Below are 26,618 nucleotides of genomic sequence, written 5' to 3'. Positions count from 1 at the left end.
TTTCCCGTGCGTTTGTTTTAGTATCACCAACTGAATTGTCACAAAGATGAGAAGAATTTGTCATGCAGACCTCAAACAGTGTTTTTGGTTCATATTAACATTTTTCTTTTTGTTGTTGTTGTTTTTTACTAATTTAAACACTGTACAATAGAGCATTATGGAGCCAGGAGGGAAACGTATCACAAAACGTGACAAACAGAGCTTGATGCTGGTAATGGCAGTTTTTATTTGAGTGAAGCAGCCTGTGTAGTAGAAAAGAATAGCAGTGCAGTATTGAACATTACACTTATTATGCAGGTTAATACACTAAAAGAAGCTTGTAATGAAAGTGGGAATGAGAGCGCAACACCTTTTTTTTACACTCTATGATTTCAAAAAATATTTAAAGGTTTTTCTGCTACGATGACACTGTGCAGTGTGCGTTGTTTCTTTTGTGGTTACTTTATAAGAGAGATGTTTTTTTTAAGCATGGATTTGTCCTGTTAGGGGGCGTGGCCCAATATTTTTTCAAATTAAAGAGCACACAATAGTTTGATATAACATTAACATTTGTTTAATGTTAGCGTAGCCTATCTGGTTGGAAACTGTGAGCTAAATTGTTTTATTTCTGTGTTTGTGGGGAATTTGTGTTGTTTTTGTTTTTCTAAACAGCAATGCGAAAAATAGATGCTTTTATTTTGTACCGTTTTTTAATTGCGACCTAGGCGTCGTTTCATAAATGGGATCGCCAGAACGGGGCTGAAGTTATTTTTTTCATGAACTTTACTACTTTACAAGTCCTCGAGACAAATATACTTTAATATTTTCATACCTTTGTGAACAAGTTGGAGGTTTTTAGCTGATGCTAAGGTTGTTAGCCCCTGTTCTTTCGCCTTGCTTTCCATACTGAATTTCTTCCTCGTGCGCGTCATGACTATGCATTCTCTTTCATTATGAAGGCTTTGGTTTGATTAGAAAAGGGCATTTGTTTCACTGTGAATTAGTCCAAATGTAAATCCTATTCAGGTTTAAGGTGTAACATACTAAAACAATGAGACTTGCGTTTGAAAACGATCTCATTGCAAAGTATAGTTACCTGACTTCCCCTTAAGTTGCTTACAAACTAGTTGCTAATAAAAGTGGTTGCCTAATAAATAAACCTCTAGGCAACCACTTTGAATCACAAGGAAATTGCACCCAACTGACTGCAACTGTTTAGAGACAGGTTGCCTCCCGCCAGGCAGCCTGTCTCTAAACAGTTGCAGTCCAGTTTGAACTGACTGCAGTCACTCTCAGTCACATTGATTGCCATCATGTTGCATTCAATTATAGTCAGTCTGCGTCGATGAGAGAAACCTGTCTGTGATGCATCTCTTTGCAATAGGACTCGAATCAACTTGTTGTCTGCTGGTTGGATTCTGGCCGTTTTCCTACAGAAAAGCAACAGTGCTGAATTCCTGTATCATTTTGCAGTAAAATTGCTGTTCCTGCAGCAGCTATGTCACTATTTCAGAATAAATAGATCTATTTCAGAGATTCTGACTGAACTCTGAATGGAAGTCGTCTATGGTTATGTCGAGACTGCAGCAGGCTTTGACTTCTTACTGATTTTTTACAGTTAGTCATGTATTATCACAAACAGACTGCATGCCGATACCAGACCGATAGCAGACTACCTCTGTCTCACTGCTTCTTCGCATTGGGCCAAAGTCATTTTAAAGACAGCTGACTGCGAGTGGTTGCATATCGGGTTGTCGTTTCCAGAGCAACAATTTCAAAGACAAGATCGCAAATTCATTGCACATGGTTGCAGTAATTTGGGTTGTGCAGTGGTGGTCTGTCTGTAGCATTAATGTGAGGCTTTAAATGAGGCATAACTCATCTGTGAACTGATTAGAGCTGCTGTTTTGAAATCTGCTAAGGTAGAAAATTAGTTTATACATTTTCTAGTCTGATATCATATGTGACATACAGTATGTGGAGTACTCTTCCCAGCCTCAGTTTAACAGGCACAGAAATAAAGACTCAGTCCGTCAAAGAAAGGTCTACAAATAGGGGACATTTGTGCTTGTTTTCCATTAATCCAACCATTCTGTTTATCCTGAATCGCAGGGGGGCTGTAGCCTCCCAGCTGTCGTAGGCTGTGCTCTCGCCTCTTAGTCCTTTAAAGACAGAAGAAAGAAGTGGTAGTGCAGACTTGCCAATGACTGTAAAGTTCAAGGATTTGGAACATGTTTCTTAATAATCTCATAGCTGACCACAATGTGACAATATGTCAGGTTACAGGTGGAAGCTACGACCCAAATAAATCCAGATTTGCAGACAAATTCACAAAATTCAAAGCTTTTAAATTAATTTTACAATATGTTAACCAAATCCTAGTTGTTGCTTCTTCCATATTTTTTAACTAGTAATTTAAAAAAAATCCCCTGATACAATTTTCTAAAACCAAAATGCCTTCAGGTTAAGCAGTTTGAATAAAACTTTAAGAAGTTATCCTGAAACTTTTTTGGATTTAAGTGACTTTAAGAAAAGGTCTATATTTTTCTACCGTCTTCATCATGTTGGAGTGTACCCACGTACGCCCGTTGTTGTTGTTTTTCTGTTTTTTACATGACTCTTTGTTTTGTATACGAAAGACCGTCTGTACGGAATGACATCTTCCTACTCTGCTGTGATAATGTGGATCGGATCTTCTTTGAGTTGCAATGCATCCACTGTTATCAGACCTCTGTAAACTTGGGAGTGGGTGGGTGGGTGTTTTTTTTTGGGGGGGGGGGCTCAACTCGCCGTATTCCTGTTTTTACCTCTCGCCTTTATTTCAGCTGGAGAAACATCAACCAAACGTGCAGTTCGCTCCTCCTGTCTCTCCAGCTCAGCTCGCAGTTAGGAGAAGGGGTAACGTTTGAAGAGGGCCTCTTACTATTGCTCCTTTTATACAGACTTTATATGCAAAGTGGCTGCCGAAGCAATTTCTTTGAATTCTACACTGTATGGACTTGCTGTACAGTCGAGTCGTTGCTGACCTCAGATGTTTGTACTCGAGAGACAAATCGAAAGGAAGTTTCTCTTTAATTGTCATGAACTGAAGGGCCAGTGTCTCTGTGAGTGTCCGTATGTGCGTACAGTTTTTTCTCCTTTTTTTTTTTTTTGTTCTCTTTTTTTGCACTTGAAAAGAGGAAAGTTGTTACTGTGTGTAAACCAGTGCATTGCTTATTTGTGGGAACTGGATTAACCTGGTTTGTATTTTACTGCTTCTTTTTAGATATTGTGTTACTCCCTGTACCAAATACTGAGTTTAAGGATATTGATTCATTGGTGTGATGATGATGATGATGATGATGGGGTAACTCAAGAGAAAAAGTAGACCACCCCGTTCCTAAAGGGGGTAAGAACTCTTCAGGTTTGCCTATCAGAGTAATGCTGTGCTGATTCGCTGTCCTTCTTCCTCCAGAGACCTAAAAAAAACCTCATGTTATCGAACCTGTGATGCTCTTCTGTGCCCCCCTTCCCACCCTTTTCATAATGGATTGTTAATCTTAAGCAAATGTAATATTTTCATATTGTAATAACTGGTCCTCGTATTTAGAAAACATTTTTACCTTCATGTACCGACTATACTCTTCATAATTCTTTGAGGTGCACTGTGACAAATACAATGCTGCTATATCACAAAGACTATTATTCTGCACGTCACATTTAGCCGATGCCAGAAGCTAAAGGTGACAGATACAAAGTGGGCTCAAATACAGAGGCCCTGCTTCCGTTGTTTGAATTCAATCCAGGCTTCTTTGTGCTGCCTCGGTGCGGTGTATTAATCTCAAAGCGACTTCGTGCACAACTGTAGGATCTGTAGCTGTCCTGTTGGTCTTCCTTTACAAGCATGACTGGATGGAAAGAAAGAGTCAAATGTAGCAGTTTCTAAAAGCTCATCTCATTCCTGACAGTGGTTAAAAAGTCTGTGATGTCTTTTTCTGCAGATTAAATCTATTCCAAACACAGAAGAAACAATTTATGGGTGAATTCTAATTAGCTGATTATTCCTAACCGATTTTGAACCATCGTGAGGTTTTTTTCAGCAGGTGATGGTGCAGATGTGGAAGCAGTTCTGCTTCAGTGTTCTTTGCAAATAAGCCCACATTTTGACTTGTTTGAGAGGCAGTTGTTACGTAGCATTACTAGCAGAAGAAAATCCTGGCAGACAAAAACTGGGGGACAGCATCTAACAACCATTGGGGAATTTTGCAGCAGTTGCACCTACAGCCACTAAATTCAGTGGTTTCAGTTTTGTGTTGCCATTGTTGTAACAAGCACATTTTTATTAAATAGAGTCAAAATAACTACTGAATGAATTGCCATGAAATTACATTTTAAGTCTTCATCAGTAGATGACGAGTTATTAAAACATTGCTGCCTGTGAGCTTCAGCTGTGCTTTGATGTTCATCACTAGCTAAACTTCATCATGCATGCTCACAGTAACAGTGGTTAGCACAGTGATCTTTAACTGTTTTTATACACACATGTGAGTCCAGATGCGCTATCAATGCTAAGAAGTTGGCACCAGACATGCTGGCTCCAAAGCTACTGGACAGCTACTGATGGACTACCGATGTTAGTAATTATGAGAGAAGTAAACACAAGAAATGTACCAATGGTTTGCAGATGCAGCCCACAGATACTGTCTCCCATGATTTTCTTCAGATGGAAATCAGTAAAAGTCATCTACGTAAGACTTTGGAACATTTTATTCCCGAAATGTGGGCTTGTTCTCAGAAAGCCGAAATATCTCTGCACCAGCACTGGCTTCAGTACAGCGTCAGTGGTAAATGATAGCCCAAACCAGCACTGTTGTCATGGTGCAGTGCTGTTCTAGACATAATACGAACTTTTTGGGGGGGGGGTTGTTTTTAAGTGCATTACAGAAATGTGGTATGCCTCAAAACAGAAGTGTATTGCGCATAAACCTTCATAGTTTTAGCTGCTAGAGTTTCTGCGGATTTTTTTTTTATCTCCATGAGATCAAGAACAAGTTGCCCAAAGTGATTTTTGTTGGGGGTTTTTTGTTTTTTTATTTTGTTTATTGGTCGACAAGTTGAAGCCTGAGCTATAATAATGCCTAAGGAAAAAGTTCCTTCAACTGAAGAAAAACTCTTTACCTGACTTTCACATTCAGGCATTTTGCCTATATTTAGACCTGGTTTCATTTCTATCCGTGTAAAACAGAATATATTCTTAGCATAAACATGCTTTGAGTCTTATAAACTCTGAGAATATTGAGTAGACCTCAGAAATAGTCCAAAACAATACATCAAAAAATTATAGTGTAGCACAAAACAATATGCAAAAAAAACTAGTGGTGTTATTCTTAAATATTCTTCAGAGAATCTGTAACTAGCAAATCAGCCAGTGTCAGCCTTCTGATATATATCTCTGATGTACACCGGCCTTCATTGAGGCTTCCGGGACCTGCCAGAGAGAAATGAAGTTTGGAAGCTTAAAGTTTTGAAATGTAAATGATGAAAAAAGTGATGTGGGTTCAAATTCTTATCCAGGCAGGAGTCTTGTGCAACACAAAAGCACACCAGCTGCAAATAAGGTTCTTTGTGGAAATGCTGTCTGGACAGTGGCTGCTAACAAACTCGTTCATTCATGTACTTTCTCTTCCATTTCTTACATGTTTGATTAGCAGCAGCTCTGATTACACGGGTTCCTGTGTTGGTGACATGACTGAAGATTTCCCATCAAGTGATTAAACTGCTGTCTTGTCTCTCTTTTGTTGGTTATAGCTGAATATGATAATGTTACCATAATAGCATCCCTAAAGTGTGTGGTGCAAAACCTGATGGCTGGATTGTGAAGTTGTTCTCCGTGTTTATTTCTAGTAACCACACTGGAACTGGCTCTTTTAATAAAGAAATTCTGAGAAATGATTATGTCTGGGAGTGTGTGTTGTACATTTAAAAAAAGAAAAAAAAAACTGTAAACGCTCGGAGAACACAAACATCCAGTGCACTGTGATAGGCTGATGTGCGCCCTCTTGACCGATCACCAGCACTCTCTGAATGGAGTCAGTAGTGTCTGTTTGGAAAGTATTGAACGCTTAGGTTTCCGTCAATACAAATGACCAATTGCAATTGATGATTCTTATGATCACCCCACCCAGATCTGCTTTGCTCATCATTATATAAAACTGGTTTGGGATTCACAGCACTGCGATGGAGCACCCCGGGGCAGATCGATCAGAGAGAGAGAGGTTAAAACCAACTCAGCATCTGCCTGGTAATAACCGCTTCAAATAAAAGCAATACTGCATCAACTATATGTAACTGTGGGGACCACATCACAATGAACCTTTTCCTTGTGCATCAGTCCATACTGAAATACAGTACCTTGCAAAATGTAGGCACCTAACATGTCTAGATCAATTTGTGAATTTTGTAGTCACAAATATCCATGAATTCATTTATTGAGGCTAGTCGCATGAAGTCACCTGACTTCCTGCACACATTGCTAGAACGTTGTCAGCCATATTGGATGTGACACAACCACCATTTCCTAGGGAAAAATATGTCTTCCCCAGCTGGTTGACAGGGGTTTGGGACTGGACCAGTGATCACTTTGGTTGCTAGCCAGTTGCTATGGTTGCCTGTAACTTTTCATGTTTATCTGCAAATACTTGCTACTAACTATACTAACTACTATTTGGGCAGTAGAAAACCATAAATGGAGACTGTTCACCTTCAAAGTAAAAGTTGCAACTCAGCATTGCAGCTGACATGTTTCAAAAGTCACAACTTCTGCTTTGAAGGTGAACCCTGTGTTGCAGTTTTCATGGTTTCACGACAGATTGGAGAGTCCTGGACAGTGTTCGTAGACAAGTCTGTCACTTCACCTCAATTTGATTTATACAGCGCCAAATCAAAACACTAAACTCAAAGTGTTTTATCTTTTTAGGTAAGTACCCTACAATAATACAGAGAAAATCTCAAGCAAAAGTGAGAAGGAAAAACTCCCTTTTGACACAAAGAAATCTCGATCAGAATCAGGCGTGCATCTGCTGGAGAGGCATGCATCTGCTGCGACTGGTTCGGGGAGAGGGCAAAAGGAGAGAGCAGAGGGGTTCTGTTCAAACTATGACCATACAATGTGCTAGTGACCAAAGGAGCCACGAGGAGGTTTTTGCCAACTGGTTAGGGATTAAGCATGTTTCCATAGCAACAGATGGTTGCCAGGAGGTCACTGACAAGATGTAGACCTGCATGACTGGTGCTTTAGCAGCCAGCTTCCCAGCAACCACTTGCAACCAGTCAGGAAATACACATATTTGCTTGCCAGATGGTTGCAGACCAGTCCCTAGGCCTCCACGAGTGATACATTATTCACTTGTCCACCATTTGTTTGACAATTATAGTGACAATGTAGGATCAAGTTAACATTGCATGGTTAGGGGTGATGTGTATGCAAAGCCTCGGTATAATAAATTTTGTTTCCTGGAAGATGAATCCCAATGACTGGGGTAATTCCCTGGCTCTTTTTTTTAGCACTATCATAAGACTCATGATGTATTGGTTGGTTATGTTGATATTTGGTGCATACATTCATATTTCTCTGTAGACATAAACTTTATCATTGAGCCTTTCATTCTCCATCTAATCAACTTAGCAGCCATCTTGGATTGAATCCATGTATTTACTTTGCAGTCTGTATCTAAGTGAATGGGGAGAGCCATAAATTGAGAGTTATATCCAGTAAAGCAAGAAAAAAAAAGGTTTGGCAAAACGTTGCACCAAGTTAAGTTTTTTCCCCCATTAAGTTGTACTTGTACTACACGTGCACATGCATTGTTTCACATTACAGCTTTTAAAACCTTCCCATTTCAGCTGTTGATTGGACTACATGGGTGATAACTATCTTTCATGTTCAGAATTCTCCCATAAATTTCTATTCAGGATCCTTTGAGTGCCTTATCTAATGTCTTTGCTGCCACCTGCCAGCATTGTGAGCATGTTAGCAGTCTGATGTTGTACTGCCTAGCAAACACAGACAGTATAAAAGAAGCTCCCATGATGTCCTATTGTGAAGCATTAAGCTGAATATTTTTGGTGTTACCATCTGTGTGTTTTCGAACCAGATATGACGAGCGAGGGGTGGATCTGACTGTGGCTCTAATAATGACCATGATTCACACAGTGATCTTCATGTTTTATTCAGTACGACCTGAAACCAGCGTGTGAGCCCATTAAGTCATCAGGATAGCTTTTACTGAGGTTGTGGACCAAAGGAACCGAGAGCTGTTTTTCCATGGATTTCCAGAAAACTTATTGCAGTCAGAAGAGCCGTTTCCTCCTCCTCCTTATACTTTCACGTGCTCCCTTTAGGTCTCGCCACAGTGTATCATCTGCCTTGAACTCACCCTACGTCTAGCATCCTTTAACGTCACACCAACTCTCCATGTTTTCCTTCACTGCATCCATGAATCTTCTCCACTATACCTCCTCTGCACATGCCAAACCATCCCAGCCTTGCCTGGGATGGTTAAGACTTTGAAAGACTTTGAAAGTCTTAACATCTTTTAACTCTGTCACCTCCAGCTCAGCTTGCTGACATCATAGCAGGTCCCACTGTCGTCACGGAAACCTTTCCTCCCAGTCTTGCTGCCCTGGCGCTTATCTCCACTCACTCCACCCTGCCTTTACTCTCTTCTTCTCTCTTTTGCCTTGTCCTTTTCTTTGGATGGTTGACCCCAGGTTTCACTGTATCTGCTCCTTGCAGCTTTACTGTTACACCTGTCTCCTTCTCATTGGCACACATGTAATCTGTTGCGTTTCTACTGATGAATCTAAACCATTATGGTGAAGATGGTGACTGCTGTCTTTGAGGCGTCAGAATGTTCGCATCGTTGCAGTTTACTCCAAAACGTATCAGAGAAAACCACTATGTGATATTCAGGAAACTGCTTGTAGCGCATTCAAATATTACTCAATGGTGAATTTCCTGAATGTTTACATAGTGAAGCTTTTGTCGGACACATCTTTATCTCAGCTGCTTGCACATCTGTTGCCACCTTTAGTACAGTGTGTGGCGGTATGATGGCAACAATCTACTCGCTACAATTGCATCAGTCTCCTGAAACCAGCCTCCTATCAAAGTGTGGGCATTTTACAAGATAGCTCATCAACCAGTGATGTGTGATGACTCAGAGGCTATTGCAACGGATGCTTTAATGTGAAAATGTCCACACAGATTTTATTTAAAAGCGCCAGCTCTTTTTACAAGCTAGAAATCATCAGACATAAATGGTCCCACAGATAATGCATTAAGCATTTTGCTCTTCGATACGAGCATTTCACCGACTGTTGAGCTGACACACACCCAGCGTTTCAGCACCACAGCGGAATCAATGGCCCCAAATGGCTTAAAATGAAAGTCTTTTACCAACATTGTTTCAATATTTATTGACATCAACCTCGAGGCAGAGAAGTGCCCTGCGTGCTACATGCTTTCAGACAAAAGCAAGGCAGTGACTGGGTCACAAGAGTTTCTCTTGAAATTGCAGTGTGTTTGAGAGGAAAGTGATTATCCCTCTTTACTTATGCAGGGAGATAACAAGACAAGATCTTATCCTCGCTGCCATTTTTCTGCCTTGTTATTGAAAATGGTCCTAAATTTGTGTTTGCTAAAAATCATTTTCCTATCAGGTGCATAGAGTGAAGCTGCAGTAAAGACATAAGACTGGTTGTCTCTCAGCTTTGAGTCTCCAGATTCATAGGTCCCAGTGTGGCATGGCAGTAATTATGTTCAACTTAATTAAGCTTTGTTAATTATGTAAAAAGGAGTGTAATAAAAGGTCATTACAGGCATCATTTAAAGGATGCAAAATGAAACACCGAGTTAACACCTGAAATTTTGCTAAACTGGATTTATGCACATTTTAAGTTGACCTTTCACCGAGCCACACCTCTATTTTCTCCTGCATTGTTTTCCCACTTACGCTTGACACCATTTTTTTTTTTCATTAGTACGGCATCAGATAATTAGCTGACTTATCTGTTGGATGTGCACCCACACTAATTATAACAGAGAATAACCTGCAGAGATGAAAGAGGAGCTCTGGTAGACCATCTGGTGAGTGCTTTAGACACGGCTCCTGCAGTCATGTAGTGGTTTGTACCTGCTGTCGTTGTTTTTTCAGAGTTTGTGCCAGCACAAAAAAACTATCATAGGGTTGAAACTGGTTCTCACAATACAAGTAATGTTACCAAATACCTGCTGGGTTCATTTCTCAGATGTGCTGCCTGAAATGGGTCTGCTCAGCAGAAAAATACACGACAGAAAAATGACCTGAAAAGCAGTGAACTTCTACAGCTTATATTGGTATATACTGTATTCTATACCATACGTGTTAAGAATAAGAACATGAACTATTCCTCTAAGTCATATCACTAAAATTATATCAAAACAATATGGTGTGATGTGTGGTTTATTACATATATAGTGCACAGCAGATGTGTTCAATCCAACATTATATGTAACGTATTCCTGTTTCCTGTGTTCTTTGTTAATGTTTTATCAGTTAGCATTAAATAGATTAGAAAAGAGCAGCATTATCGTGCTAGAATTTTATAATTAGAAAGCCACTAATGACGACACATTTTTAGTGGCTTTCCTTTCAGGTTTTGATGTTGCTTCTTGCTGCTGAGATTTGATTAAATTCTGCCGGCACCATCCAGCAGATGGAGTACTTGAACCTCAGTAGCAGCTTATCTTTTCACCTTCCACCATTGTATGCGCTGCAGCAGAGTAATCAACAGTAGAATAAGTCATGTCTGCACCATATACAGTACAATAGTTAGTTGAAATTAAATTTGTGATTGTCTTCCTCCACTCTCTCTCTCTCCATGCTTTCCCATCCACGCTCCACCATTACACTGTCTAATAAAGGGAAAAGGCACGAAAATTATTATTTAAGAAGAAAAAAAATAAATGAGCTATGGCCTGTAACTGGAGCTCATTTATTGCTGGTGGTTATAGGTTATGCGGGAACCACTCACACCTTACCATGGCACAAATAATGTTCACTGACATGCACAGATGTCTTTTTCCTTCTCATTTTTAAAAAGAACAAATTATTTTTAATGAATTTCACTTTGATTTGGGCAACTTTACACCAAACACAAAGTTTAAATTCTGTTCTACTGTATTATTATTATTATTATTATTATTATTATTATTATTATTATTATTATTACTATTATTTCATACCAACGTTGCAACTTATGGCAAGCAAAACGGACAAACTAGCTGGAACGCGATACGCCCCTCAGTAACCAGAGACCATACAAATGAAAAGATTCCACAGTCGAAAAAGAGATGAGAAGGGCAGCAGCACAGCGCCATTAAAGCCAAGAAAACACTAGCATAGCAAAGATGGCGTCGGACTGCTTTTTCAAACTTCAACTCCGTGTTGTAGGTTTTCAGGCTGTCTACTCGAGTTTCTCTTAATATAATTAACTTTGCGCAATGGTCAGTATTCTATTACTTTATAGTCCAGTCTTCACTGTAGAGTTAAACACACAGAGTGGTGTTTTTTCTTCTTCTTGTACATAGCGACAGCCATAGCTGTTGTTGGCGGTGAGCTAACGGAGCTCTTAACTTCACAGCGTCTTTGGTCTAACGGCGTCGTAAAAATCTGGTTTCTGACAAAATCTACGTCCCTTCTGCCATTTTCTTTTTCTTTAACATTATAATATGTACAAATTGAGCCACTAATCTGAATTATCTGTAGCACATAATTATTTAAATGCTAGCCGACATCTCCCCAATTTAAAATGTGATGTAAACCATTGAGCCAGACTGCAGCAGTCCCCATAGCAACAGAGGAGAGGGTGGACATCACAAATGGCACAGAGACGCATCATGATTCACACCACTGGAGCTCACGTCCCAAGCTGTGTATAGCATTTTAGCTCTGAAAACTAATCCCAGACCACACAGACAGCCCTGCTCCATGTCAGAGATTGAAACCTGAGAGATTCCAGTTGGCCCCAATTTCCTCAGCACAAACGTGGTACAATCCACCCACATTAGAAAACCTTTACCAATGCTCCCCCCCTCCCTCTGTCTGGCAGGTACCACTCACTGCTGAGGGGGTTATCCTATCCATCCACCGCAAATCTAGCCCTCGTTGTGGCAGAATTGCAGTGCATTGGACTGTACAGAGCAGGGTACCATCCAGGCTGTTGTCTGTGAGGGGTGGGGTCCGGCTACACTCATACCACCAACCATAAGCTGACAGAGGGACACCAGAGAGGCAGAAAAAGACAGGGGAAAAAAGAGAGAAGAGGGGGGAAGACTGCACCTGAAGAGGAATATAATACGGGTAAGGAGAAAAGGGGGGTGGATGGAGGGAGAAGGAAAAAGACAATGGGGAAAGGTCCAGAATGGTTCAAATAGATTCGTTCCTTTGATGCTATGCTTTTTTCCCCCCTTTCCTTCCTGCTGACAGTCCATTTAATTTCAGTCCTTTTTCCATCTGTGACACGTTTTTCCCCATTTGTTATATGTGGGCATCATTTCGTGAATGGCTGCAGTGGTTATTTCATTCCACATTTGATATTTCTGTGCCTGTTCCCGTTCATAGTGGGAGAATCTGTGGGCTATAGTGAATGATGCTTACCATTTGGCCCAGTTTGTGTGTTGCCTTTGCATTTTTGAAAATATATGGGAATTTGATCCCATATCAGATATCAGATGACATAATGTGGCAGCTGTGCCGATTCTGTGACACAGTATTGACTGATATTTATAATATCTGGCTTCATGCTTGCCTTAAAGCCCAGCTTGCCTAAATACATAAATAATATAATGCAATTTTTGAGCACAGTTTTTTTTGTCTTAAGAGCTTTATATAATGTATTTGTCTAAAAACTGGTTCTCATGTGTATTCCATTTGATTAAGCAGCTGTTATTTAAAAATAATAATAAAAATCCTCTTAATAAACCTGTATAATGGCAATGAATAGTGCCACCATAGCTCACTGCAACCATATTTGTATTTCTAATATTTTTCATGGCTCTAAAAATCCATTCAAAGTGAAGGATGCATGCAACACAAAAACAGTAAGATGATAAATTATTTTTTCATTTCAGTCAAACAAATGCACAAATCTACTGAATGCTTTTCCTGTCTCTTCTATACGTCGCCGTGTTTGTGGCTAGGATGAAAGGAGACACCCCAGTGAACAGCACCATGAGTGTCGGCCAAGCCAGGAAGCTGGTGGAGCAACTGAAGATCGAGGCTAGTTTCTGCAGGATAAAGGTGAGGCGCACGTATTTATCGTGAAGTTTGGTCCAAAACAGCACAAACGAAAGTTTTCTGCTTTAAAAAAATCAAGAAAGGAATTCTTTGATATGTTGTGATAAGTCAGTTCTGTCAGATGCTAATAATTGTGCCGCACAAACTAAATGCAAGTTTGGTTTGAAGATTTTGTTGTAAGCGATGATGGGTAGGCAGTGATGACCTTCTCAAACATACTTTAAGTGAAGGCTTCCCACTGGAGGCTTTCCAAATGGTGTTTGGCTTGCATGATGTTCCTAATTGCATCAAAGCCACCTTGCAGAGGCACCTTGCCTCTTTGTAAGAAATAATCCACGAGCGTTAAAATGAGCAGGAGGCAAACTTGTCTCATGCTACCATGAGAGCAAAGTTTTAGAGATAAGCTTTATCTGCTGGCACCTCTGGCCAATAATCAGAACCTGAAGCAGAAGGTTTGTCTTCACAGAGGTCCAGCACTCTTTCAAAACCTTTGAAACATCTGGCTGTTCAATGTAAAGGTTGAAATTGTTGTTAGAGAGAGATCCACATAAGGAGCACAAGAGCTAAATAATAATTCAGTTAACGTTCAGTTACTTTTATGTTTGCACATTTCATGCTCATATTTAGATTTTATTAAGAAAACTATCCATTCATACATACAAACATCATTTCACGGTCAATCAAAGCAATTTTGAGTCAAGTAAGAACATATTGAATTTTAATTGTTGTTGATGTGTTTGTGGTGTTACTATGTTTTATCTTCTTTACATAATCTACAGTAGTATGTCCATACAGACACATTCAAAATATTATCTACTGTGTGTGTGTGTGTGTGTGTGTGAGAGTGTGAGTGAGGGGGTGGGGGGGGTGGGGGGGTAAATGGGGTATTTTTTTGGGAAATACCAGCCATTGTTAAAACTATAAGCCAGTACAGTAGCGGGGCTTGTGAGGGTCCTACAAAGATTTCATGTTCTGACTGTTCCACAGTGTACCTGTGAAAATACAAATGAGAAAGAGCAGAGGCCAAAATAATGCTCATGCATATAAACGATCACAGCAAAGATAAAGATATACAGTGGGGCAAAAAAGTATTTAGTCAGCCACCGATTGTGCAAGTTCCCCCACCTAAAATGATGACAGAGGTCAGTAATTTGCACCAGAGGTACACTTCAACTGTGAGAGACAGAATGTGAAAAAAAAAATCCATGAATCCACATGGTAGGATTTGTAAAGAATTTATTCGTAAATCAGGGTGGAAAATAAGTATTTGGTCAATAACAAAAATACAACTCAATACTTTGTAACATAACCTTTGTTGGCAATAACAGAGGTCAAACGTTTACTATAGGTCTTTACCAGGTTTGCACACACAGTAGCTGGTATTTTGGCCCATTCCTCCATGCAGATCTTCTCGAGAGCAGTGATGTTTTGGGGCTGTCGCCGAGCAACACGGACTTTCAACTCCCGCCACAGATTTTCTATGGGGTTGAGGTCTGGAGACTGGCTAGGCCACTCCAGGACTTTCAAATGCTTCTTACGGAGCCACTCCTTTGTTGCCCGGGCGGTGTGTTTTGGATCATTGTCATGTTGGAAGACCCAGCCTCGTTTCATCTTCAAAGTTCTCACTGATGGAAGGAGGTTTTGGCTCAAAATCTCACGATACATGGCCCCATTCATTCTGTCCTTAACACGGATCAGTCGTCCTGTCCCCTTGGCAGAAAAACAGCCCCATAGCATGATGTTTCCACCCCCATGCTTCACAGTAGGTATGGTGTTCTTGGGATGCAACTCAGTATTCTTCTTCCTCCAAACACGACGAGTTGAGTTTATACCAAAAAGTTCTACTTTGGTTTCATCTGACCACATGACATTCTCCCAATCCTCTGCTGTATCATCCATGTGCTCTCTGGCAAACTTCAGACGGGCCTGGACATGCACTGGCTTCAGCAGCGGAACACGTCTGGCACTGCGGGATTTGATTCCCTGCCGTTGTAGTGTGTTACTGATGGTGACCTTTGTTACTTTGGTCCCAGCTCTCTGCAGGTCATTCACCAGGTCCCCCCGTGTGCTTCTGGGATCTTTGCTCACCGTTCTCATGATCATTTTGACCCCACGGGATGAGATCTTGCGTGGAGCCCCAGATCGAGGGAGATTATCAGTGGTCTTGTATGTCTTCCATTTTCTGATGATTGCTCCCACAGTTGATTTTTTCACACCAACCTGCTTGCCTATTGTAGATTCACTCTTCCCAGTCTGGTGCAGGTCTACAATACTTTTCCTGGTGTCCTTCGAAAGCTCTTTGGAGTCTGATTGTTTGAGGCTGTCTCTTTTATACAGATGATGAGTTCAAACAGGTGCCATTCATACAGGTAACGAGTGGGGGACAGAAAAGCTTCTTACAGAAGACGTTACAGGTCTGTGAGAGCCAGAGATTTTCCTTGTTTGAGGTGACCAAATACTTATTTTCCACCCTAATTTACGAATAAATTCTTTACAAATCCTACCATGTGAATTCATGGATTTTTTTTTCACATTCTGTCTCTCACAGTTGAAGTGTACCTCTGGTGCAAATTACTGACCTCTGTCATCATTTTAAGTGGGGGAACTTGCACAATCGGTGGCTGACTAAATACTTTTTTGCCCCACTGTAACTCAAAACAACAAGGATGAGGGTCTGAAACATCCATCGATCCTCCCATCCGTTTACTTATGTTTATCCACTTCAGGCTCATGGTGAGGCTGGAGCCTGTCCCAGCTACCATGGAGCAAAAGGTGAAGTGGACCCCGCACAGGTCACCAGTCTGTCGCAGCTCTAACACTGACAACCATTCCCAGCCACTCCTATGGCCATTTTAGAATAACCAATCTAACACACACAGATCATGCAAACTCTACGCAGAAGGCTGGCTGGTGGATTCAAATAGAGGATTTTCTGTCTGCAATGCCACTATACCACCCGGGTTAAAAGCAGCATGCAAAAAATCAATAACTGTCGCTATTAAAGCACCTTGAGATGACTCCTATAACAGCAAGAGGCATCTCAAGGTGCTTTAAATTCATTTAATATTAATCACACAGTATTATAAGCAAGGATTTGGCGACTGTGGGGAGGAAGTCACTAAGTTCCTGATTTTACAGGGAAATTACCTGCAAATCACCAGGATCAGCCAGCTCCCTACTGTGACCACTCAGAGGCGGGATGAGGGGAAAGTGTAAAGGGGAAAAATGTAATTAAATGCTCTAAACCCCATCGTCTCCACCTCCAGGTATCAAAGGCAGCAGCCGACCTGATGGCATACTGCGACGCACACGCCTGCGACGACCCCCTGATCACCCCCGTGCCCACCTCAGAGAACCCCTTCAGGGAGAAGAAGTTCTTCTGCGCTTTGCTTTGAGACAAATCAGGGATTGTTGTGATGAAAAAGTACAACTGTACAGTATGTACATCTATGTACAGTATGTACATGTACTTCCAATCTGAATAAGACATTAATGTACTATAGTAACGTTGCATAAAAGCTGCCAATGTACAGTACATAACCAACTACAAAATGTCTTGAACTAAATTCTTATACTGCGAACATCTGTCTCAATGTTAGAGGAGGGCAAACAAGAATAATTTAACATTTAATCAATAAAGAGTTAGAAAAATCACAAAGTTGCTAAAAGTCTCAAGGGAAGGGGGAAAAACAAAGAGCGTTCATCTGAAAGGAAACACATGCATCTCATGCTCAAATAGGTTACAAGTAACTGCCAGAAGGGACAACATGATCACCAAGTATCTTATTTCTCCACCAGTCACAGGCAACAGATTCATATTGAAACTGGGAACCTAAATTACATTAGGTCTCGGCATTATGGAGGACATGTCTCAGCTCTCCCCATTTAAATTCCCCATAAATGAGAAGACTAATGCCGCATAATCAAACACATTTTCATTCTTTGTCTACTCGTAGGCAGAGGTCATAACATGGATGCTCCTCTCACAAGTAGCAGCATTTTTTTTCTAATCTAATCTATTGTTGACCTTCGTCATTCACTGTTTAGCCCTGTCTTGGCAGTTACTTGTTTACAACTGGACACATGCAATTGATTTGGGGGGTTTTGGGAGTGGGGGAGGGTATTAAGATTTTAGCCTCTTCTTTTTTTGCTCATTTCTATACTATTGCCGTAGTGTGGATGTGGACGTGTGTGTATGCATAGGTGCTACTGTGAAACTTGAGCAACAATTCTGTGCATCGGATCACTGTCAAATTGAGATTTTGTAGTTAAATAGCACACACACACAAACCCAAACACATTCCAGGAGTTATGGACTTTCAACATCTAATCTAAGCCACTGAAGTAAGATCATCTAATCGGTTATTCTGAGCCTGTCATAATAATAATTTTCTAATTCTTTAAGACATGAAAATAAAAACAAGTAAATGAAGCAGTCTTAATGTACTTTTAAGGACAAGTGTGCATCATTGTTATTTTAAATGATCAGAGGATCTCCAGAGCAGGGGTTCTTAGTGGTTTCCAGAAAAGTCATGGATCAACCAGTGTCACTTTCTCCATCTAAAGTACTGTCAGCTGTTAAGTTTCAACACCACTTTCATAAAAGGAAACGAAAAACTGCTCTTCTCGTGTCCGTGACCTGGAACTTTTGGAAACGCCTCCCTCCTGCTTTGGAGCATTCAAAAAGAAAAAAAAAAAAAAATGAGTGACATATTTTCATCATGTTGCAAATATCTGGAGCTTTGGCAGAAAAAAGGGTAACCATGGAAACGAAGCACTGAAATAAAGCCTCCTGTCATCAAACATTTTCTGTCTCTTGGGGTGTTCTCTGATAAAATGCACAGGAAAAAAAAAAAACATGTTCAAATGTGATACTTGCTTTTTATTGTTTTATAATAAAAGCAATAGAAAAGCTGAAACCTTTTCACAGTCAAATGCAAACACGTGGGCCTGCATTATAACAAAGAGCTGCTACACACTGGTTACATCTTCATACAGCTTGATAACTGGTGGTGGGTTTCAGCATTTGAACGGAAGATTAGGGAATACAGTGTGAACATGCAGTGTTGTGGACTTTATACTTCTTTAGACCAAGTTAAATGTTTAAAGTAACATGCATTAAGGCATCTCATGTCTAGAAATTCAAAGACAATACATAGCTCAGCTATGAAGACCTGACCTAAATATCAGGCTCACTGTTGTAACAAAATGCACACAGTGTAGGATTTTCATTTAAAGCCACTTAAACCAATAAAGGATATTTTATTTGTAAGTCACATGACAGTGGATTAAGAGGGTTTCTCCGCTCTTACTCAGCTTGTAAGTTGCAGAAAGAAAAGAAAGCCTACTACTTTTAACCTACTTTAATTAGCTGCTAACATGGTTTTGCTAGATCTATCACTGTGGGTTTGGATCAGGATGGCTGCTGTCTGACGCTCACCAACTCGTAACTTTGCTTTCACGACCTCCACAGAAGGTTTGCATTTTTTTACTAGCAGTACAACTAGCTGTGATATCGAGCTTTCTAACAAACACAATATCTAAGTTACCAGCAATAGAGACACTTTTATTATTGAAAGTATTGTTTTGTTACATTGGCATCTTTATTTATATACATTTCAATCTTCAAGTCCAAACAAGCTCAGAGTAGACTAGATGTAGGACTGTGGTGTGTCTTCATTTGCAAGACACAAAGATAAAACACTTCACATACATATATCTATATAAATCTCTAAATACCAGTGTCAGTTGAATCTTTTTTTAGGTTTAGTTTTCAGGTTTCACATTAAATTAGCCAAATCTTCTGCCAAACAGACAATCCTTATCAAGAAATCGTTGAAGCAGTACTGGTGGAACTACAGTACATGAAACTGTGATGATGTGCTACTTAAAAAAAATGGAAAACTCATATCAAACCTTCCAGTAGCATTTAAAAACAAGCAAATGGTGCAAGCAGCCCAAAAGCATCAGGTGACTACAGGTGTTAGTGTAGATTGTACAGGTAAACCATCACATTAAATAGAAAGAAATGTGCTGAAATAAATGAAAACAAATCGTGAAGTTAAAAAGAGTTTACCTCTAAAACTGCCATAATGAGCTTAAAATGGTAACTTCTTAACGCACTGTCAACAATGAACACACTAGAAATTTACATTTTTTAAATTTTGAACAGAAAGTACACATAGTATTCCAATAGTTGGGCCACATGGATATTATAAGCAGGGGCTGAATTAAAAGAAAATCAGAAGAGGTAATGTACAGCTTGGACTTCAGAAGTACAAAAACAAATGACTGAATGTTTATAGGAAGGCATCGCACCATTCCTTAAGACAGCCATAGCAGTCACCTTGTTGTTTGACATTTGCTCCGCAAGTGTCCTTCAGCCAATCTCGGAAAAGCTCCTCGTCTTTCTTTAGCACTAGAAACTGTCCGAGGACGACATATGCCTGTGGAAGTGGATGTGAAGACACAACACAAGAATGTAATTAAGACCGATGGGCGAGTATCTAAGAATGAGCCACATCTGTTCTGATAACGAGCAGATCCAGTTTTTAACTGAACCTGAAAAACTGCACAGATGAGTATTTGTTTGGGTGTGTTTGATCAAATTCATAGCTCATTTGACAAGAGAACAACTCTTCTGCGACAACAAACGTTTACAGATGTCCAGAAGAAAAACTGCAGCTTGTTTTTCTTTACATCACAACTTTAGTTGTGCTAGTTTTCCAAAAATAAGAACTAATCTGTTAAGCTTGCGTCAGCTGTGATATACTGCTGCTGTAAGTTAAGATTATTTCAATATTATTCAAAGTAATCAATACCTACTAGGTAAAATAACTTAAAATTACTGTGTGAATAAACACACTGCAGAAGCTAATCAAAAACCAAATCACCTTGTCAAAACCCTTATCCTCCAGTCTTTTGCCAAGGACTTCTCCGATGCCTGCCAGAGCCATCACTGGCTTCTCTCCCATGGGCTCGGCCACGAAGTCTTTATGTTTTTGGGATGTCGATGACATGGTCTCTTTGGAGTCTGTCAAATAATAGCAGGTGCTAAACGGTAATATAAACAGATCTGACAAGTGAAAACAATACTTACCCAATTTCGTGAAAAGAAAGAATATTTCGTAAAATTACAAATCTAATTTTACTTATATTTTTATCAGTAACTGATAGACGGCACAGAAACTTCTTTAGACAGTAGTTGAACATGATATGGTTTAATGTTTGGCTACTCATGTCAACTCTAGTTATGAACCAAGCCTACAGTGCGAACATATCAACAAGTGCCGTATCTTTCTCTACAGCAATGACTTATTTTATGGAGCTCTGAGTGCTAATGCTAATATATTTAACATCTGGGGTTACCAACTGATCGTCATTACAGAGTAGCATCTAGTCAGACTCACCAAACACAACTACACCCGTGAAATATTTCGCCTGATTGCTTAACGTAAGTGCAGTACAAGCAGTTGAATTGCGCGCGCAACACATTTCAATGCTAAGCGTTTTAGCACACCGAGCTAAAGTTCACTAGCTTCCAGTTTATATTACTGCTTTTTTTCCCTACATAGCCGCAGCTTCTTGGCGGGAGATATGTCCATCTCAAAGCCAGGGCTTGCTCCTAAAATAATCACAGACTATCAAGTTAATGCTGTAAAGCTAGAAATCAGGGGCTCATATTTTAGGCGCCTACAAATTAGCCTAACTTGAGCTAATGAAGCTTTAACGCTACTAATCTAATTTTTATTTTTCCTATGAAGCTCATTTACAAATAACCTCTTCCTTTGGGGCACGTCTGCGTTTATCACAACAAAAACCCACAGCTGCGTATCAACTTACCCGTTAGTCTCCCGTCCAAGCTTGATATTAACGTAGTTAGCTGAAAAGCTACGTGCTTTCGATTTCTGTATAAGCACCGGCGACCACAATGCAATGCGCAGGCTCTCTGCGGCTTCAGGTCAAAAATCGCGTGACGTCATTTCCCCCTGATTTTGATCTCGCAGGATAAACAGACAAACCTCTAGGGCATAACCAACTTTTAATGAGGTATTTCGATTATCACGTTTATCATAAATTATAATAAGCACGTCTTCATTTTTGCCTGTCACACGTTGCTGAGGTGGCAGACACTTTGTAATAAACAGGCAAAGAAAACAGTGTATATTGCTTTCAGTGTGCATTTTATTAACTAGGGAGTAACAGTATACACAGACTGATGCACCGTCCTTAGGATTGGCTTTCATGTCATGGTTGTGCGCATTAATCATCTTCTAACTCAGCTTCTGACACCAGCATGGCATTTGCATCAGTCTTTGGGTTGAGGAGGCGAAAGCTTAAGTAGGTTTATAACTGCAACTTTCACAGTAGCTCGGGGTGTGCGGCTTCTTTTATTCAGCTGACAAAATGCTGGAAGCCAGGCTGCAGGTCAGCCCGGTGCCATCTGGCTCCACATTGAGCTTCTTTACAACTCCGTCTTCCACCAACATAGAATATCTGAAACAACATGAAATACACACTCCAATCTACTTTAGGTAAGACCAACAGAACAAATAACAGTTATGTTGTGTGCAGTTTGTCTTTAATCAGTATGGACAGAATTAAGATTGAAAAATCAGTAGAAACTTCAAACACTGCAGTTATCTGCAACCTTTGCACAATGAATCAATTGCAGTGGTAGAGGTGCAAAAGCAGGTAATGTGCAAAAGGCCGTATGTAAAAGCATTTCCACTCACTCGCTGCTCCACTCTTAAGTGAGCAGTAAAGTGATTCTGGACAGCTATAAAGTCAACATACTGTGTCATACATACTGTGTCATCATAAGTGTACTATTGTGTAGTGACACTGTTAGCACACAGAACTGCACAGAAAGTACTTATTATGTTCAAGGCAGGAATGATTGTGGGAACGATTGTGGGGATATAGTGCATAAACTTTCTTACTGTGCAAACTTGTTATTAATAAAATTCAGGAATTTAAGACAAACAAAAAAGGTTACCTCTTGGATCGCTTATTCCCAAGTACCTGCACGATTTGATCACTGTCAAGTAACAGGTCAACTGCCTAAGGCAAAGAAAGATGAATTAATAGTCAGTCACTAAAGCTTCAAGTAGAGCTGGAATATAAAGCAGATATTTGTTTTTACCTTTGTGAATGCTCCAGTGGGATCAGCCAGCATCCGCACCTGCAGAGGAAAAGTGGCCATAAGCTCAGCATTACTGCATCCTTAAAGTTCATTTTGGCCATTTCCCAGGTCTTTGTCCAAGACTAACATGTCACAGAGCTCTCTAATTGTTCAGAAAAGCCATCTAAATGCAGGTTGTTCAGTTGTACTCTACCTTTCCATCAGCTCCATGCTCTTTTCCCCATGCAGCCATGACAAACGCATCGTTGACAGAGATACATGCTATTTCCTGTATACCTTTATTCTTCAGTTCTGCAGCCTGCTCCACAAAACCTGGGAGGTGAGTCTGAAAACAAAAAAAATAAATAATTAATAAGGTCAGCTGATTATCAATGTGTACAGGCACTGTTAACAGTGTGGACTCACTTTGGAACAGCCAGGTGTAAATGCTCCAGGTACAGCGAAGAGGACTCCTTTCTTCCCCTTAAACAGTTGATCCATAGCCACCTTATTCCCTGGCTCCCCCTCCTGGACCTCCACTGCAGGAATATGTTCACCCACCTGATGAGAGGCGAGATGACAATACAGAACAATGGTGACCTACATTTCACATTACTGAAGTGAGCAATACTAATGTGCATGTCTCTGGAGGACATTGCATGCACTGCTATTTGTGTTACGTTTAGCCTGCACTTGCACAGAAGTGCTGCAGGATGACACAGTGGAGGGAGAGGGGTTTTTCTCTACGTACGTACGAACGATAGATACAAAAACACACCCATCTAATATTCAGCTTCCTATTTATTAATAAACAAGGCTTGCAGGATCTTGCACGGCCACTGGGGTTCTCTGATTGGATTGTTAAATTTGTGATTGACATGACATTGACCAAATAGGTTCAAAATTCGTACTTGTAACTTGAAACTTGAGTGCAGAGTTTCACACGTATTTTTTTGGCTAAGTCCACAAACAAATCTTTTTTTACGCACACACAAATCCTGATTTTCAAGTACAAAACTGATTTTCAAGTACAAAACTGATTTACAAGTACAAAATATTTATGACCACAATTTGAGCCCATAAAAAAGCCGTATCACCCATAACAAGAGACAATAATCTGAACTGCAATGCACTTGAGTAACGTTATCCTACAAAAAATGGGTTAAATAACCCAATGTTGCAACGATTTGCATGGCCGTGAAGTGAATTCAGAAAAGCTGCAAGTGACCCAAATACAACATATATACTTATACTTGGGTGCACATATACTGGCCGTGATTTTGGCTGTATTTAAAACAAACAAACAAACAAACAAACAAACAAACAAACAAACAAACAAAAGAAAATAGCGGAATACTGCCTTGACGGGCCTTAAAAAGTACCATGAGTGTGCATCTATAAAATAAACAAGCCTAGTCGACTAAAGAGAAGGTGAGATTGATTTACACGCAAGCTACGCTCAAAACGAGTTTAACAGGTGGGGGAGGAAGGTGCGGAGACAAGCACCGACAGGACGGCTGTTATTAACAACCGATAATGATGAAGATAACGGCTGTCACGGGGACGGAATTCACACGGATAGTTAGCATCGTGAGCTACAAATAAACAACGTAACCGCTTTATTTAGCAAGTTATAGTAAAACGCACTGACACAGTCGCATTTGGCTCGTGCATGTCCGGCAGCGAAACGCTCGCAAGCCTTACCTGAATCGGCATTTTGGATGTCGGAGTAATGTGCAGTAGTCTAGCGCTCTGGAGCACACGGGAACTTCTGAGTACAGCGGATGTCACGGGGAGCATTGTAGCTGTTTAGCAAGGTATTAGGAAAGCGGTTGGTGGGGCTTTTATCGTGCCGTGTGCGCTGCCTTAATTTCCGCTTGGACACGCCCAAAGCCCACTTGTCACTCTTACCTCGGGTACAGTTACCTACACTGCTGTCCCACATTAGGTCTGGCTGTAGGTACGTAGTTGCCAGATTTGGGCCCGCTAAGCCTTTATTTACTGCGCCATCTGCTAGCAAACCCACATGTCTACAGTTAGGGCTAGAGACTGAAAGTAGCCCGTGGAGCTATAGCAGTTCCGATAAAGAAAAATAACTTTGCACAATGCAAGGGAAGACTTCACCAAAGTCAGGAAAATGTTATATATGTGTGGGCAGATGGTTCACATATTGATTGTATCAATACCAGTGACGGTATGGGTATCGGATGGATGTTTTGTTTCTATCCTCCTAAATTCCCACTGAATTGTGTTAGTAATTTTTTGGAGGGGGTAAATGACAAAAATATACCTTATATGCTGGCTTTATGGGTTGAAAGTGTCAGCATTGGTATTGGCAATACTGGCCCTGCATTTACTTGGCATTGAGTCAGTATCCAAATTTGCAGTATCACACAGAGCGAATATTCATACTTTTATACTATTAGGCCTTTTTCACAGAAAAAATGATGGTTTGGTTCCATGAAGCCTGTTAGTGAGCCACAGCAGCGAAGTAGTCACACAGTGTATGAAGCCAACCCTCCCAAATCGATCACAGCCCTTGGTTATACACCTGTGTTTCCATTGCTGTGACAAATTAAAAGCAGGCTCTAAAAGGGCTCTTCAGGGACACAAACGCCTTCATTACTCACATCACATTTTGACTGCGTGTATAAAATATGCTACAGTACATTTAGCCCACCATTAAGCTGCTCCTGCTATTTTGGCATCTGTTAAAACATCTTCTATGTGTTTTTTTAGACTTTAAAGACAGCCTTGTGTGTGCGAATGGAATTAACCAGGGCTAAATGTAGTTAACCATACTAAATGATTAAAGACTGAATTGTTATTTCATTATTTGGATCAACCACAAACATTTATTCAAAAATGTGAGTGAGCTTCTGTTGTAACACTGGGCCAAACTGTATTGATTCACTGTTTGAAAATTAAAATGTGTGACAGCATATCTCTATTGGTCCCTGGGGTCTGGCTGCAGTATAAGTCATAAACCCTGTCCTGTCCATGTTAGCAGATGAGACTGGGATAAAACTAAAACAAAACAGCTCTCCTCTTAAAATTTTTTTCAAAGAGATGCTTTCTACCATTATTATTAATTTTCATCATGCTGATTTGGGTACTGGGGGCCTCTGTTAAAATAAGTTTGATTTTAATTACTAAATGCTGTAATACCGGGGAGAAATCTCTATTTGGGAATTACAGACAGAGTAGTGATGTTGAGAGGAGATCCAGCATTTCCACAACAACTTTTATATAGTGACTTTTATATTGTGAGTCAGCAGCATGTGTAAACTCATGGTCCTGGGGCCAAATCTGGCCCTTTCCAAATTTTAATCTGGTCGCCAGCCTGTTCAGGTTCTTGGTAATTTTTTGCTTTGTAGTAATTAATTAAATGTAAAGGCACACCTACGCTGCCACTACAAGATTAGCTTACAATTTGCCAGTTAGGCTATATGATACATGTAAACAACATGACCAAAGGTAGTTGATCATATGATGATTGGCTATGGGAGACTTTTATAAAGCTGTGCAGACAATACTAACAATTATTCTTTTACTTATTTTACATTTCTGTTTCGTTATGCCCCATATTACCAGGATCTGCTATATATTTTATAAAGGAAGGGGGCAAATATACGACCTGGAGGCCAAAAAAAAAAATCTTCCAATCCAAGTCACTAGGTGGCGTTGGAGAATGGAAAAATTACAGAGGAGAGGGGCATGAATTTTGCACTTCATATTATCATAACTCACCATAAATACCGGCATAAACCATTAAATATGTCCCTGTTGCTCACTATTTACTTAAAAAAAAGTGTCTACAATGAAATATATATTTATACATACAAATAGCTGTGGCCATACCGACTCTGACTTTGCCTGGATTAGCAAGATCCATGTCAGGAGGCTACTGGAACAAAGGGGGGATGTTGCACAGGAACCTCAAGCTCCACAGTCCTGTGCAGGATCTTTGCTGTTCCAACAACTCTTCTGGACGCTCTTTGGATGTTGTTTTTGGGATCTACTTGGGGGTCACTGCACCAAGTGCTCCAATTACCACTGGGACCACTGTTGCCTTCACCCCCCTGGTGCTAAAGAGAAAACCTGGGGGCAAAGCAAGGTCCAATTCATCAACAGTTAAGAGCATGTCCAAAGGTGATATGGTCAAAAATACGACGACACTTACAGCTTCAACAGTGGTC

At 40.3% G+C, this 26,618-nt stretch overlaps 3 protein-coding genes across 3 annotated transcripts in view; 1 reads left to right on the top strand and 2 right to left on the bottom strand.

Moving 5' to 3' along the window:
• The window catches only part of si:dkey-175m17.7 (uncharacterized), a 44,698-nt gene extending 26,598 nt beyond the window's left edge, over window positions 1-18,100 (top strand). Inside the window, exons 5-6 of the mRNA XM_076888824.1 lie at window positions 13,199-13,298; window positions 16,562-18,100. Of these exons, the coding sequence (XP_076744939.1) occupies window positions 13,199-13,298; window positions 16,562-16,690 (229 nt within the window). The 3' untranslated portion in view covers window positions 16,691-18,100. The remainder of the gene's footprint in view (window positions 1-13,198; window positions 13,299-16,561) is intronic.
• A 56-nt stretch (window positions 18,101-18,156) lies between these two features.
• On the bottom strand, window positions 18,157-21,285 carry banf1 (barrier to autointegration nuclear assembly factor 1). Its single transcript, XM_004557309.4, has 3 exons — window positions 21,138-21,285; window positions 20,189-20,328; window positions 18,157-19,741 (listed from the first exon to the last, which is right to left on the bottom strand). The coding sequence occupies exons 2-3, from the start codon at window positions 20,312-20,314 to the stop codon at window positions 19,595-19,597; spliced, it is 273 nt and encodes a 90-aa protein (XP_004557366.1). The 5' UTR covers window positions 20,315-20,328; window positions 21,138-21,285; the 3' UTR covers window positions 18,157-19,594.
• A 176-nt stretch (window positions 21,286-21,461) lies between these two features.
• prdx5 (peroxiredoxin 5) lies at window positions 21,462-24,399 on the bottom strand. Its single transcript, XM_004557310.4, has 6 exons — window positions 24,124-24,399; window positions 22,846-22,980; window positions 22,634-22,765; window positions 22,441-22,479; window positions 22,294-22,358; window positions 21,462-21,791 (listed from the first exon to the last, which is right to left on the bottom strand). Exons 1-6 carry the CDS (start codon window positions 24,217-24,219, stop codon window positions 21,686-21,688), a joined length of 573 nt encoding a protein of 190 aa, XP_004557367.1. The 5' UTR covers window positions 24,220-24,399; the 3' UTR covers window positions 21,462-21,685.
• Between the last annotated feature and the right edge of the window lie 2,219 nt (window positions 24,400-26,618).

The sequence above is a fragment of the Maylandia zebra genome, linkage group LG10 (assembly GCF_041146795.1).
Source record: "Maylandia zebra isolate NMK-2024a linkage group LG10, Mzebra_GT3a, whole genome shotgun sequence".
Taxonomy (NCBI): Eukaryota; Metazoa; Chordata; class Actinopteri; order Cichliformes; family Cichlidae; genus Maylandia; species Maylandia zebra.
This window is presented reverse-complemented; position numbering and strand designations above follow the sequence as displayed.